We start from the raw sequence: 14,582 nt of genomic DNA on the forward strand, positions 1-14,582 counted from the left end.
AGTAATAAGTTTATTATTTGTTTTAAATGTACTTCAAACTGAGAAAAATATTGCAATTTTGAGCCAAATATTGTCGACGTGTGTTCCAGCGCAAGAGGTTAACCTCTTGCGCTAGTAACTGGTTTGCGGACCATAACGAGCGACCAAAACGTACAAAATAATTCGTCTTTTTTTTCAATTCATTCGGTATATCACTGGATAGAAATTATTGTGAAGTAATAAATTTATTATTTGTTTTAAATATACTTCAAACTGAGAAAAATATTGCAATTTTGGGCCAAATATTATTGACACGTCGTTCCAGCGCAAGAGGTTAAATTAGTATCTCTGATATCTCGCGTCTGAGCGTTTCCTGATTCGCGTATGAATCACTTCCCTATCAGCTCGATGCGAATACCGACGAACGTCGAAACGTCCGTGCAATTTATGATCGTTCGATATAACAATATTTCCGGAATTCATCATTACGGGCCGTGCACCCACGTAAATGCTGGATATTGATTCAGAGGATGCCGGAGAATGAATTTTTCGAGCACAATGCATTCTCGAAATACTGCCTTCCCGATGAGCAATCGGATCATCGGGATACGATCAATTCGAACAGATAAACGTGAACAACAGTGAAAATTGCAAATATCAGATGGAGATTTCACAAATTTCGCGTCGATTTGTTCTATTAGATTCGATATCGGGCGAGATGGCTTGAGATTTGAACTAAATGTTAATGCTATTATTTGTACGAGTATTATATATGGAATAATCTTTCACTCAAGAATGTAATTTAACAACGTGGAAGTACTTCAATTGCACGAGTACTTTTGCTTCACTCATTGCGAGTATCTTCTCCAACTTCTAACTTGTCTGATTTCGAAGCAATTTCTCGAGAAGCTAATTACAGAGCGGGCCAAAAGTTTCTTCCCACCTATTTCTTTCCTTTTTTTCCAACAAAACATCAAAAACATGAGAAAAAGAAACTAATTTTATTAATTTAAGTTTGAACAAGCGTGATTCTTCAATTACGCTTCAAAAATTATTCCCTTCAAACGTTAATCAAATAAAATGAAATAAAGTGTATGAATAAAAGAACAATATTCCTGGCCGACTATGTGCTATCTTTTTTTCCGTCACAAAAAGAAATATTTCCCTGCCGAAAGTCGTAAGTTCGATTTATCAAAAATAAACTACACTGTACAGCGATATATCGATCGTTACGTCAAGCTACACGTATATACTACCGTCTCAGAAGAGTCTCGTAATACTAAGCAACTATCAACGAAATTGATCGCCGCTATTCTTCTGGAAATGGTTAAAGCTCGACTATCGCGAGTCGATGGAAATCGCGCTGGATCGATCTGCGATCGTCTTGCATCTAGCTAGAGTCTAGGAACACTGTTCAAGTTTAGCGGAATAGGGTATGTGATTATGCGTTACCTGAGAGCAAGTGTGTTGAGTCGGGTGTTGCGTGTACGCGGCGTTCGCCGCTGCGCATACCCCAGTTCCCGGAACCTTTAGCTGCTCCTTGTAATCGGGCTGATACGGCAGCAACATGCGGATCTTCCCCCAACGATTGAAGAACAGCGCTATCGCGCCTGCCCAGAAGATCAACACCAACACCACGATGCCCACTTCTACGCCACGGACCTGCAATTAAGCCGTCCCTTCAATCTTCATTTGGCGCGCGCAACCACTCGCGGAACTGCCCGACGAGAATCGTATTTTGCATTTAAATTCATAAATCCGAACCGGAACAAACAAATGAAAGAGATGTTTCCGTTTCTTCTATTCGGTAGAATAGAAGAATATTTTCATTTGTATTAATCATTTTACCGGAAACAGTTGTATTTCAGCAAAAAGTGCCAAGGATTGATGTAGTTTGATAAGGTTTGAGGAGGAAGGCACAAAAGTTCCGTGAAAAGTGATAATTGCAAAATTTAAAAAGAGGCATCTTTATAAATAAAGAGAAAATAAATTAGCCAGCAACGATATATCGTTCGGTTAAGGATTAATATTGAATAAATTATTATTATTATTATTATTCTGTATTAACTCTTTTACCAAAAGGTTGAACCTTAGTGAAAATCATCGAGTCAAGTTAGTAACAGTTTGGTAAGGTTTGAGGGAAAATGTAGTGGAAAAAATTCTATGAGAAACGATAGTTACAAAATTTAAAAAGAAACCTTGGCAAAAAATACCGAGCCAAGTTGATGCAGTTTGATAAGGTTTGAGGAGGAAGGCACAAAAATTTCGTGAAACGTGATAATTACAAAATTTAAAAAGAAACATCTTAATAAATAAAAGGAAAATAAATCAACGTAGCCAACAACGATATATCGTTGGATTAAGGATTAATATTGAACAAATTATTAATTGATATTTATTGAATAATTGAAAGTTTTGAAGGGTTAATATCGAACTATTTCAAATATTTCTTTCTAAAGATACAAAGCAGACGCATCACGGGCTTCAAAGTTCAAAAGCTGAGATAGTAGAGATTGTTTGAGGAAGTATGTACGTGAACTTCTCTTACTTGTATGTAAGGCTGTGGTTGTTGAGAAGAAGGTGGAGGGGGTGGAAGAGGACCGCCTGTAACCGCTGCATCCTGCTGAGGGGATATTCGTGGTGGTTCTGAAACATTCAAATGTACATTCTTTTGTGTATTTATATATATGCAATAATTTCATCCGTTGAAAGATGTATTTTATATATACATAAAATACATCTGTCAAGAGATGAATAATATGAAATTATTGATATATAATTTCATTTATTTCCAAATAAATGTTATTAGATATATGTAATATATTTAAAGTTCTTTGAAATTGACTTTTGACTTTATTAACTTCAAAATTACTCAATAATTTCATATTATTCATCCGTTGAAAGATTTTACCACTTTATTATGACCGACTGGAAGATGACTTTGTTAATTTCAAATTATCCAATAATTTCGTGTTATACACTCGTTGAAAGACGTACAGAGAGAACGAAAAACAAGACGATGGAAACGAAATTGTGTTTGAATCCACGATGATTGTTTGTGAATGTGTTTTCAAAACAACCGGAGAATGTTCAGCGAGTGTAACTTTACCAAGTGTACGGAAGACGATGGGTCGACTTCGAAATTTCTTGCCAGCTCTCACGGCAGTGACGACCAGCTGATACTGCGTGTCAGCCCTGAGGCCGCTCAACGTGACTGCTTCGCTGTTACCCGCGACCACCGCCACCACCCTGTAACTAACCATAACTCTGTAACACCACCTTGCCATTTGACGTTTCAATCTTTCCGTTTGCTTTCTCTCATTCTATCGATACACGATATATATATTCTAAATACCACGTCGAGTCTCGTTCTACGACTGGTGTCAAAAAAAATCAGGGGGGGTACAGTAAATTCAGGATTCTTCGTCGATTAACTACGATTATGAAGTAAAGAATTGCGAGCAAATTTCTGACTAATAACGGGCTAATTAATTCGGCTGTTTGTGGAGTTTATTATAAAACATCGTTTCGTGCGTTAATCTGTGAGTCGATGATTGTTTTTTTGTTAAAATATTTGGAGCGCCTATAGCTTTTTGTGGAAAGAAAAACCTTTAAACGTACGCAGTAATACAATTTCCAATAATGAATTTTACAATGATGTAGTACAAGTGATGTGTTTTGAGTAAAATATGAAGTATTTTTATCGGCTGAGTTGAACTACACTTCACTACACTGATTGCAAAATAATTTAGTTACACTGCAATTCGTAATTCACTTTCTTTCCCTTAATCAAATTACAAATGACGAATCAGAATTGGCATTCGAAAGGTGAAGAAAAGAAATTCAGATGAAAGAGGTGGTGTGTCGTATCTAATGAAAGCTCTCTTAATTGTTGGATATCTGCTAATATATCAAGCGTGATGGATGCCTAAAATATTGGACTGAACACGGAGAGTTTGGCGATATCGATTCACATTCTCGGAATTCCAAGCACTTCTCACGTATTGCATTTCAATGGCATTCATCATACGATTCAAGTACGCTGTAATTCAATTGCACTCGCGGTTACAACAGTAATTGGCTACAGTAATTAAACTAATTAAAAAGTTGAATTATATAGTTCAATGGCAACGTAATTAACTTACTACGTTATCGTTAAGTGCAATTGCGTAATTGAATTACGTAAATTAGGACATTAATTAGCATAACTGTGTTTAACGTGTTTTTCCATGATTGGCACAATATCATTCGATAATATTGCAAAAGGACACATTTCGCAATTTTACTAATACTCCGCCATTAAATGCACATTAAGCACTTTACAAGGAATTATAGCAATTTTTATATTTCCTATTTATCGTGTAATTCATTATTGAAAATTGCCACTGTATATATATCACACGCAGTGAGCTATTTATGATTTGAAACAGATTTTGCTAATATATCATTTGTTTGGACAAAAATATCGTCAAAAGATTAGGTATACCAATCGATCAATGTTCTACCAATTCACAAACGAAAGGTGAAATTTTTGTAACTTGTTTTTAAAACGCTCGGACAATCTTTCGAAAATTGCACTCTTGTTTCCTATTCACTTTGATGAAGTCGTCCTGTGAAATACAGGGTGTCCATAAAGTCTCCTTACAATTTCAAAAATTTATTACAAAGGCAACTGATGAGATATCTTCATCAGATTTGTTCCATGTATTCAGTGTTTATCAAGGTTTTTATCAAATTGCATTTCAGCTACCCTGTTGATGAATAAGATACTGTTAAACGAACCCCTTACAAAATGGCTACACCTGAAGAGAATGCACAGTGCGTATCATGGTTTATTGAAACCAACTCGAACCTGCAGACTCAGCGAAACTTCAGAACTAAGTGTGGAAAAGATCCACCGTCACGTCCATCAATTCGTGCATGGCACGAGAAATTTGTGGAGGCAGGGACAGTGTTCGATAAAGGAAGGCGTGAATGACCAAGAACATCTGAGGAAAACATCGATCGTTTAAGAAGTCTTGACGTGCTTCGTGCAACTAATAGTGCCCATATAGAGGTGTATTAAATGAGGCAGAAAAAAAAACTTAAATATATACGTCTAATTTTGTAATAATTTCCACTTATCTGTCTCTTCATTTGCCTTTGTAATAAATTTTTGAAATTGTAAAGAGACTTTATGGACGCTCTGTATTGTGTATGGAATATATAGATCGTACACATAATTTCTCTTGACTACATTTTTCATGACAATTTCCCGCCGCAAGTGCATTCACTCAATGCACACGTATACTGAAGCGTTTCCGCTATTACAGAACTGTCAATTTATGGAGATTCCAGTTTAAAATATATTTTCCAAGGCACACGTACTGTGCACGGAGAGGGCGGCAAGTGCTATCGGGAAACGCATGAACTGAAAAATCGATGTTTTAGCTGTCTTCGAAAGTAAAGACTTTCTTTCAACACGAGGAGAATCATCGTGCTTCTTTCGTTCTCTGAAACGATTATTTTCATCCAGCAATATTTCAGAAGCGAGTCAAGAATAAGAAACTTAAAGAACATCAGACCTGGGCGAAAATTTATTTCCAGAAATAATGTTTAATTTATTTTTTGAAATGATGTTCTTTGGTATTTGCTAAATAATGGCAGCTCAAATGCTACATTTGAAATAATGTTCTTTGGTATTTGCTAAATAATGGCAGCTTAAATGCTGAAAAAATTTATTTTTTGAAACAATGTACTCTGGTATCTGCTAAATAATGGCAGCTTAAATGATGAAAAAAATTTATTTTTTGAAATAATGTTCTTTGGTATCTGCTAAATAATGGCAGCTATATTTGAAATAATGTTCTTTGGTATTTGCTAAATAATGGCAGCTTAAACGCTGAAAAAATTTATTTTTTGAAACAATGTACTTTGATATCTGCTAAATAATGAAAAAAATTTATTTTTTGAAATAATATTCTTTGGTATCTGCTAAATAATGACAGCTATATTTGAAATAATGTTCTTTGGTATTTGCTAAATAATGGCAGCTTAAATGCTGAAAAAATTTATTTTTTGAAACAATGTACTTTGGTATCTGCTAAATAATGGCAGTTTAAATGATGAAAAAAATTTATTTTTTGAAATAATATTCTTTGGTATCTGCCAAATAATGGCAGCTATATTTGAAATAATGTTCTTTAATATCTGCTAAATAATGGCCGCTTAAATGATGAAAAAATTTATTTTTTCAAATAATGTTCTTTAGTATTTGCCAAATAATGGATTTCAATCGGCGGTGTGTAGCTTTTTTTTTATGGCTCATTAAAGGAATCTGAAGCTGTGCAAATAATTGAGAAAATACGCAAATAAATCGAAGAACTCGATTATTCGAGAAAATGATGTTTATTTGATAACTGAAAAATTATATTTAATTTCAAACACCCAGGTCTGACGACGTGCACGATTACGTGTTCCGCGCAAATTAAAGACGAGGCAGAAGATTTTCCTGCGCGTAAACTCTCACGAGTTTTTATTAAAACAAAGGTGCCACAATCTCAGAGAGTTCTTAATTTTTTCAAAGTAAGTAGCACGCAAATCCCTGCGTTTTTATTTCCCCGCGCGTTTCGCAATTCAGGAGAGACTAACGCCAAAAAAAATTTCTCAACGAACCTGTACAACTAACTGATCTCGAGTTGGCAAATATTTTTTCGTGCAACTCTCGCTCGCGCTCTAAAAACTGGCCAGATGGAAATGTTACTAGAAACTAATTGCAAATGCTTGTTTGAAACATTAATTGGTAGAATAGAAACGATAGAATGTTGTTGGCTGTGTGTGTTTAATTAATAATTGGAAGTAATTAGTTCTTTTTCACGTTAACAGGGCACTTTTCAAACAACTGCGATTATACAACGATGTTGGTACCATGGAACAAATAAAAGTAAAAGAAATAAAGAAAAAGAGGGAAAAGGGATGTACAATGCTCGCAATTCTCAAGGAATACCTTAAGAAATCTGTATACCTGTCAGTGTATTTCCTACGCCGCAGTAGAAGCAAAAGCATCAATTAATATCAAGTCCTCTTTGAAAAGTCGACATTAACAGACTGATACCAATTGATAAATGAATCAAACAAGAAGAACACACTCGCTAAGGAAAAGGTGGCTCTTCTTTTTGTCCGACGACAGAAGCGTATCTCTCTCGTCGTGCAGTAAAGTAAAGAGAAATTTACACTTGTTATTGAAATCCAGATAAACCAAACAAACATGTTCGTTTTAAATTCTGACACACTTTGGAATTTTCAGAATACTTTGGAAAAAATTGTCATCAATTAATGGGACAATTGTGACCATTGGAAAGAGAAATTTGTAATTATATATAATTGATACAACTTTGCAGTTTTACAGTTTATCTCGATTTTACAGCAAATGCACTTAGTATATACTCGCCGCAGCCAAATTGTTGAAAATATACAATTAACCGCACTGTCTCGGAAATGAAACGCTTCGAGGGTTAACATCGTGCATGTCACATTAATTAGTTCAACGATGTGTCAAAAAAACTGAACGAAAATTTCAAAACTCTCTTTTTCTCTCACACACACACACGTCACTATAGCTATAAGCTAGTCAAGACAGCGAGGATAAAAGAAACGAAGAGCGAGAAACTTTTCGTTCGAGTTGCAAATTTACATTCGTAAATTCCTCTTATCTGGAGATTCTCCTATTTGGAAATTCCAAACGGCACGCCAGCTTCCAAGATTGCATGCAAAGAGAACAAAGAAAGAAAGAAAGAAAAAAAAAAAAGAAACGCTCGTGGAACACATCGAGATCTTCAGAACGCACCTTGCATCAGTTGGCTTGTACGTGACGTCGTATTTTTCAACTTGCTCGACTTGGCTGGTGCTCCAAGAAACGCGGACAGACGTCGGATTCAGGAACATCACCGTTATATTTTCCGGGACACCGGGAATACCTGTCACCGAGCCTGGAGCAGCGAACGCTTTGTGAATAGGTATTATTGGACAAACGTTGAAAAAAAAGAAAATAAAAATAATAAAAATAAACATCCATATCGTAGCCATTACTACGATATTTTGATCAATAGACTAGTGTGTGTTTATGCGTTTTTTTTTTTTTTGTGGAGAATTCAAGAATGGAAAAAGACAAAAATTCATAATGTACGGCTTCTGTACCAACGCCGGTGATCAACGAAGTGACAAATTTATAATTTTTAGAAATTTTATGTAATCTTTAATATAATTGCAATATAATCTTAATTGTATATAATATTATTGTTGTATTATAATACATATAATTTTATATATATTATATGTTTGTATTATAATATAATTTTAATGTAACATAACTATAATATAACAATTTTCAGAAATTTTATGTAATCTTTAATATAACTGCAATATAATCTTAATTGTATATAATATTATTGTTGTATTATAATTATTATAATATAATATTATTATTTGTATTATAATACATATAATTTTATATATATTATATAATTTTAATGTAACATAATTTTAACATAACTATAATATAACTATAACATTTTTAGAAATAAAATTTTTAGAAATTTTATATAATCTTTAATATAATTGCCATATAGTCTTAATTGTATATAATATTATTATTGTATTATAATATTACAGTTATTATAATATAATATTATTGTTGTGTTATAATACATATAATTTTATATATATTATATAATTGTATTGTAATATAATTTTAATGTAACATAATTTTAACATAACTATAATATAACATAATTTATAATATAATTATAATATAATACAACAGAAATTTTACACAAGCTTTAACATAACTATAATACATTTGTAACGTAATTTTTAGTTTTTAAAAACTTCATAGGTGCAAAACGGATATTTTTATATTTTCATCATTTCAAATGATTTCTCGTAGAACGTCTAAACAGAAGTTCGCGCATTTCATTGTGTTACAAAGATATTTTTATCTTTTTTTTTCTCCCTCTTTGATACCTCGGATGGAAATATTATTCTTTATACATAAATGTTACGATATTGTATTTCAAAAAAAAAAAAAAATTTTATCGAACCTAGATAATAGTTCGAATATATTTCATAAGTTATGTTCTTATCATTTCGTAAGCTGTACTCTTATTTTACAACGCGAACTTTCGAAAGGAACATAAACTAAACATAAATCGTGATGAACATAAATCTAATTGTAAAATTGAAATTTAGTGGAACTGAAATGTGGAATTAAAATATTGTTAAACGAAAGAAAATTTTCGATTCGAGCCTCTCTATTCGATAAAAACTCGAACGCATAAACGCCAAGTTCTCGACCGGTTATTTTCCTCGGATCGGTTAAATCGGCCAGCAAACTGGCACAGTCGTTCTCCCGAGTATTTTCTATAGAATTCGTCGAAAGCAATTTGCAAAGTTTACACAGATGCCCCGGTAATATTAGAAAACGTACATACACGCACGATGAAATCATAACAAATAAATAATCGCGATCGTTTGTCGTCGTTTTTATAGAAAAGAGACGACAAGAACGTTGAAAGTGACAGAACTTTTCTTTCTTCTCTCTTCTAACATTCAAGAGAATGTAGAAATGTTTCTCTCAGTTTCATTTTCTGAGGTTACCGAAATCGTAGAAAATTGTGAACTGACTTTTGTTCGTCCAGTATACTACTGATATGATATTTCTCGTGTACTCTAATGCAATACTATCGAGGCGAGATAGATTTGAAAAAAGGTTCTCGAGAAAGTCTCAGAAAATGGGACATATCTCAATCAAATTGCTCGAAATGGGAGAGGAGAAAAGTGACCTTTGGTATACTAAACTGTATCATCGAATCAGATTTTCGTGAGGTCTTCGTCAAAGCGGGAATATTGCATCACGTCGGTAACAATGCAGCAGAGAGCGTAGAAAGCAAACTCGTAGTTTATACTCTTCCACCTTCGTTTCAATCAAAAGTTAACAAATCGCATAAACGTTTGTTCGCGGGTATTTTAAAGCATTTTTGAAATACAGGTCGAAGCTGCTTCGATCAATATCGCGCGCTTGATTGCGATGTAACGCACACGATAGGAACGGAAAAAAGATTTATATTAAAAAAAAAAAAAAAAAACANGAAAAAAAATTTATATTAAAAAAAAAAAAAAAAAACAACGATAACTACTCTGTGTCGAAGTTAGGCAAAATTGGTTTTATACAGGGCCGTTTAAGATCGTGAAAAAGATCTTGACAAACACGAGTCAAAAATTTATTAATTTCAGAGTTACGAGATACATTTTTCTCATTAATTTGAAAACGCTGTTTCTCAAAGCATACGTTTACAGATGCATGAGCGAATTGTGTTAACATCGAGTTTACCAGATACTGACAAAACAGGAGAAACTATTATAGGTTTAAAGAAAAAAGTCTATAAACTTCGAAGCTAATGATTTTTGGCCAATATTTACCAAGAACATAAAGATATATTTATCCATTTCGATGTTTGACCACAAACTTCTTTAAACACCCTGTACATACAGAGATGGACAGAAGTATCCGCACGCTTGATGAAAAATTATCGGTTAAAAAATTATCGCTTATTCTAAATTGCTTAAACTTTGTGAGATAAAATCGCGGAATCTCTATTTTACTAATCTTGAATTTCTTTTTTCATTACACGCAATGCTTTTATTTGTCAAAAATTGTAAAAGTCACGAAAAAAATTTTTTTCCACCATCTTTGAAGACTGAATCCCTCCCTTTACATCCTCACTTTAATCTTTGGCTGCGTAATTTTTTTTCGCCATTCCATTGTCACTTTAAACAATACAAGTTGGAGAAACCCAGTCACTCTGCTATTTAGCCTTATCGTTCAAAGTTCAATTAAATGGCGAGAAAGACAGCAAGTACAGCAAGTTTCAAGAGATCTTTTTGTGAAGAGAAAATTTCCAGATCATGAACGAAATTTTCAATTTCAGGAACATCAGAGCTTTTGTAATTTTCGAGGACAGAAGTACGTTCTACACGAAAGAAGCTCTAATGTCTGTCAAAGTGAAGGCTTCACGTGTTAATAAAATTTATTAAGCCAGCTGAATTGTTGTACGATTCTTTTCTACAAAGTCTGAAACACAGACAATTTTTTTATCAAGCGTGCGAGTACCTTCGTCCACCTCCTATAATTACAAATTAAAAGAAAGAGATGAAAAGAAGTGCAAGGAAAAAAATCTCACGAGATGGAATGAAACTTACCTACAAAACCTGCTCCTTGTAGGAATAGTATAGTGGCCCAAAGGACCATGCCGCCAAAATGGCGGGCCAGGTATGGACCGCGTATTCTTCCACACACGTGTTTTCCGCTTCCGTTTTCCCTCAGACACGTACGGTTTCGTGGCTTGTGTGTAACTGCCGGATAGTATGCACATGCACCTCTCTGAAAGTTGGGGCTCATCTAGCCTCCTCTACCGTGCTGCATTCTTTTTCTTTCATTCCACCACAGCCGCTGCAAACAATCGGTCCAACGATATTGATTTTGCATCACGTGGCCCTTGTAACATTGCAGGAATAGAGAAATAACATTATACCCCGTTATTGCAGGATGACCTCGAAGGACTTCCAGCCGGAACGTTGCACTTGCATCTTTCTATCTTCAAAGCGGCGTACGAGCAAATCCATCACAACAATCATCATCTGCAACACAATTTGCGATATTTACGCGAATTAATATAACGCCTCTGTCATTGTCAATTTACAGCGAGAGAAGGGAGATTCAATTTAAAAATTAGAAACGAGAGCAAGTCGAAGACCGCAGCGAAGACAAAGCCTGCAAAATTCAACTCGCTCGTCGCTGTTACAGTCATCGAACACACAGATCGAGTATTTCTAATATACAGGATGTCCGTGAAGTCCCTTTACAATTTCAAAAATTTATTACAAAGGCAAATGAAACGGCAGATAAGTGGAAATTATTACAAAATGAGACGTATATATTTCAGTCTTTTTTTTTTTTGTCTTATTTAATACACCTCTATATGGATACAATTAGTTGCACGAAGCACATCAAAACGATACTCGATTTCTTGCCATACCCTCATCAATGGTTCACACGCAGCCATCAGTGATCCTCTGCATTAGATTAGTGACGTCCCGTACCTTTGTCCCGGGCAAAGAAAAAATTATCATTTGTCTTTGTAATAAATTTTTGAAACTGTAAAGAGACTTTATGGACACCCTGTATATTTCAGTTATTCAGAGCTGGCCAGAGAGAGAAAGCTATTTTAACTTGAATCCCCGCGATAACGAAACACGTGAGAAAACAGCCGGTGATTTCCGAAAATGAGACGGGTATTAGGGCGATGGTGATAACAATCGGTTCGCTGAGAAACCGCGTATTAATGGCAATCGGCGCGTGAACACGATACAAATTGTTGATAAAGAGGGGCGGTACGTAGGTGCTGACCTTTCCGGGTTGCGTGGCACGCGCACGAACGAGCGGCCAGTACGTGTGTGTACCGGTCCGTGCCAGCGAAAATACTGAACGCGATACTGAACGGCCGCCGGCGTTGTGCTAGGTTTGCCGCAAGCCTCCGAGCAACAAATGAAGCTTGGTGGTTTATATTGGCACGGTTTACACGCAGCCTCCAGAAACCTCGTGCCACGAAAGTTTTGGCGCAATATACACCCCCGCTCAGAAATCTTAGGGCAACTGCCGTGTTTCATGCAATAAATATGAATCATAAATTATGTACAACAAACACAATATTCACAATGTAAATTGCACAATATAAACGTATAAATTATACACAAATGTGTAATTATGTATAATATAATATATATATATATTAATTGTATATATAAATTATTGTATTTGTAATGTGATTTCAACTATAGGAATCTTGGAGCAGTACTAGGACAAGTTTATGTGATAAAAATATGAATCATAAATGATATACAACAATTATATATTTATAATATTATAATATTCATACTATTTATAATATAAATTACACAATATGAAGGTGTAAATTCTACATAAATGTGTAATTATGTATAAATATGTTGTATTTGTAATGTGATCTCAACCTCAGAAATCACAGGGCAAGTTTGTATGATAAAAATATGAATTATGAATTATATACAACGATTTATTAACAATTATATTATAAATACGATATTTATAATATAAATTACTTAATATAAAGGTATAAATTATACACAAATGTGTAATTATATATAAATTACATATAAATATGTTGCGTTTGTAATGTAATTTCAATTTCAGAAATTTTAGTACAAATACTAGGAAAACTTTGTGTAATAAAAATATGAATCATAAACGATGTACAATAAATATTTACAAATTACACAATATATTCTAAATTACACAATATAAAAGTATAATTGTATATAAATTATGTATAAACTGTACTTACAACACATACAATATAATTAATATAACATAACCTCAACCTCAGAAATCATAGGACAAGTACTAGAACAAGTTTGTACGATAAAAATAATACAGTAAATATGAATCATAAATTATAATTGTATATAAATTGTTGTATTTACAATAAATATGAAAGACTGTAATTTATACAGTGAAGACTCTGTCAATGTATCAATATATTGTATTATTATATTACAACACATACCTAAACACAGTTAAACAATTAAATCAAATCTAGTATAATTAGATACAATAAATATAAAACTTACTTTGCACTATAAAGTCTCTGTTGGTATATTAATATATTGTATTACAAAATATGTATACAGGATAAGTATTGAGTACTGAAAATAAAAGTGTCCTAAAGACTTTTGAGCGGGAGTGTACCTACATACGTATACAGTACTACAGGTTGTGTTGTGTGCCCATAACTTAGCGTGCTTACCATTGTCGTTATCAAGTTTCCAAAACATTTGATCTCTTCGATTATTACCGCTTTATTATTACTATGGCTTATTGTTCGTTCCGCCATTGTTGGTCGTGTATATCGTCAGTTTAACATCGGTAACCGCGTGTTTCGTGGCAAGTATAATATTTTCTTTCAGGTCCCTGCTTTTTTTCCCCTTCCAGAACTCGTTTCTACAATCCCTTTAAAAAGAACATTCCTACAAAAGTATTTCCCGCCCGAAAAGAGAGCTCATTGAAATTACAAAGCGTGCAACATAATTTTCTTAACCTCTTGCGCTGGAATGACGTGCCATGCACGTCGAGAATTTTTTGTCCCAAATTGCAACATTTTTTCAGTTTTAAGTATATTTAAAACAAATAATAAATTTATTACTTCTCAATAATTTCTATCCAGTGATATCATACCGACAAGTTCAAAAAGAAAGCGACGAATTATTGTTATACGGTTTGGTCGCAATCAGTTGCCAGCGCAAGAGGTTAACCTCTTGCGCTGGAATGACGTGCCACGCACGTCGAGAATATAATTTTGCAATCCAAAATTGCAATATTTTCTCAGTTTTAAGTATAGTGGAATATAATCCAGGCAGAAGGAATAATAAATTTATTACCTTTTAGTAATTTCTATCCAGCGATATACCGAATGAATTTAAAAAGAAGAAAAATTGCATACGGTTTGGTCACTCGTTATGGTCCGCAATCAGTG

The 14,582-nt window shown here is 33.9% G+C and overlaps 1 protein-coding gene across 9 annotated transcripts in view; it reads right to left on the minus strand.

The window, feature by feature from the left end:
- Positions 1 to 14,582, minus strand: part of LOC122528986 — a 70,632-nt gene that overhangs the window by 32,281 nt on the left and 23,769 nt on the right. For 3 of the 9 annotated variants that reach the window (XM_043654690.1, XM_043654691.1, XM_043654692.1), the window contains exons 1-8: positions 12,422 to 12,514; positions 11,547 to 11,652; positions 11,215 to 11,464; positions 7,805 to 7,946; positions 6,983 to 6,997; positions 3,089 to 3,234; positions 2,528 to 2,625; positions 1,432 to 1,641 (exon numbers count right to left, since the gene is read on the minus strand). In XM_043654690.1, the coding sequence (XP_043510625.1) occupies positions 1,432 to 1,641; positions 2,528 to 2,625; positions 3,089 to 3,234; positions 6,983 to 6,997; positions 7,805 to 7,946; positions 11,215 to 11,413 (810 nt within the window). In that variant the 5' untranslated portion in view covers positions 11,414 to 11,464; positions 11,547 to 11,652; positions 12,422 to 12,514. Of the gene's footprint in view, positions 1 to 1,431; positions 1,642 to 2,527; positions 2,626 to 3,088; positions 3,235 to 6,982; positions 6,998 to 7,804; positions 7,947 to 11,214; positions 11,465 to 11,546; positions 11,653 to 12,421; positions 12,515 to 14,582 lie in introns of those variants that run through there. The other 6 variants (XM_043654683.1, XM_043654684.1, XM_043654686.1 and 3 more) reach the window with 5 other exon arrangements.

Source organism: Frieseomelitta varia, unplaced genomic scaffold, assembly GCF_011392965.1.
Source record: "Frieseomelitta varia isolate USP_RPSP 00005682 unplaced genomic scaffold, Fvar_1.2 scaffold_274, whole genome shotgun sequence".
In the NCBI taxonomy this organism is placed as follows: domain Eukaryota; kingdom Metazoa; phylum Arthropoda; class Insecta; order Hymenoptera; family Apidae; genus Frieseomelitta; species Frieseomelitta varia.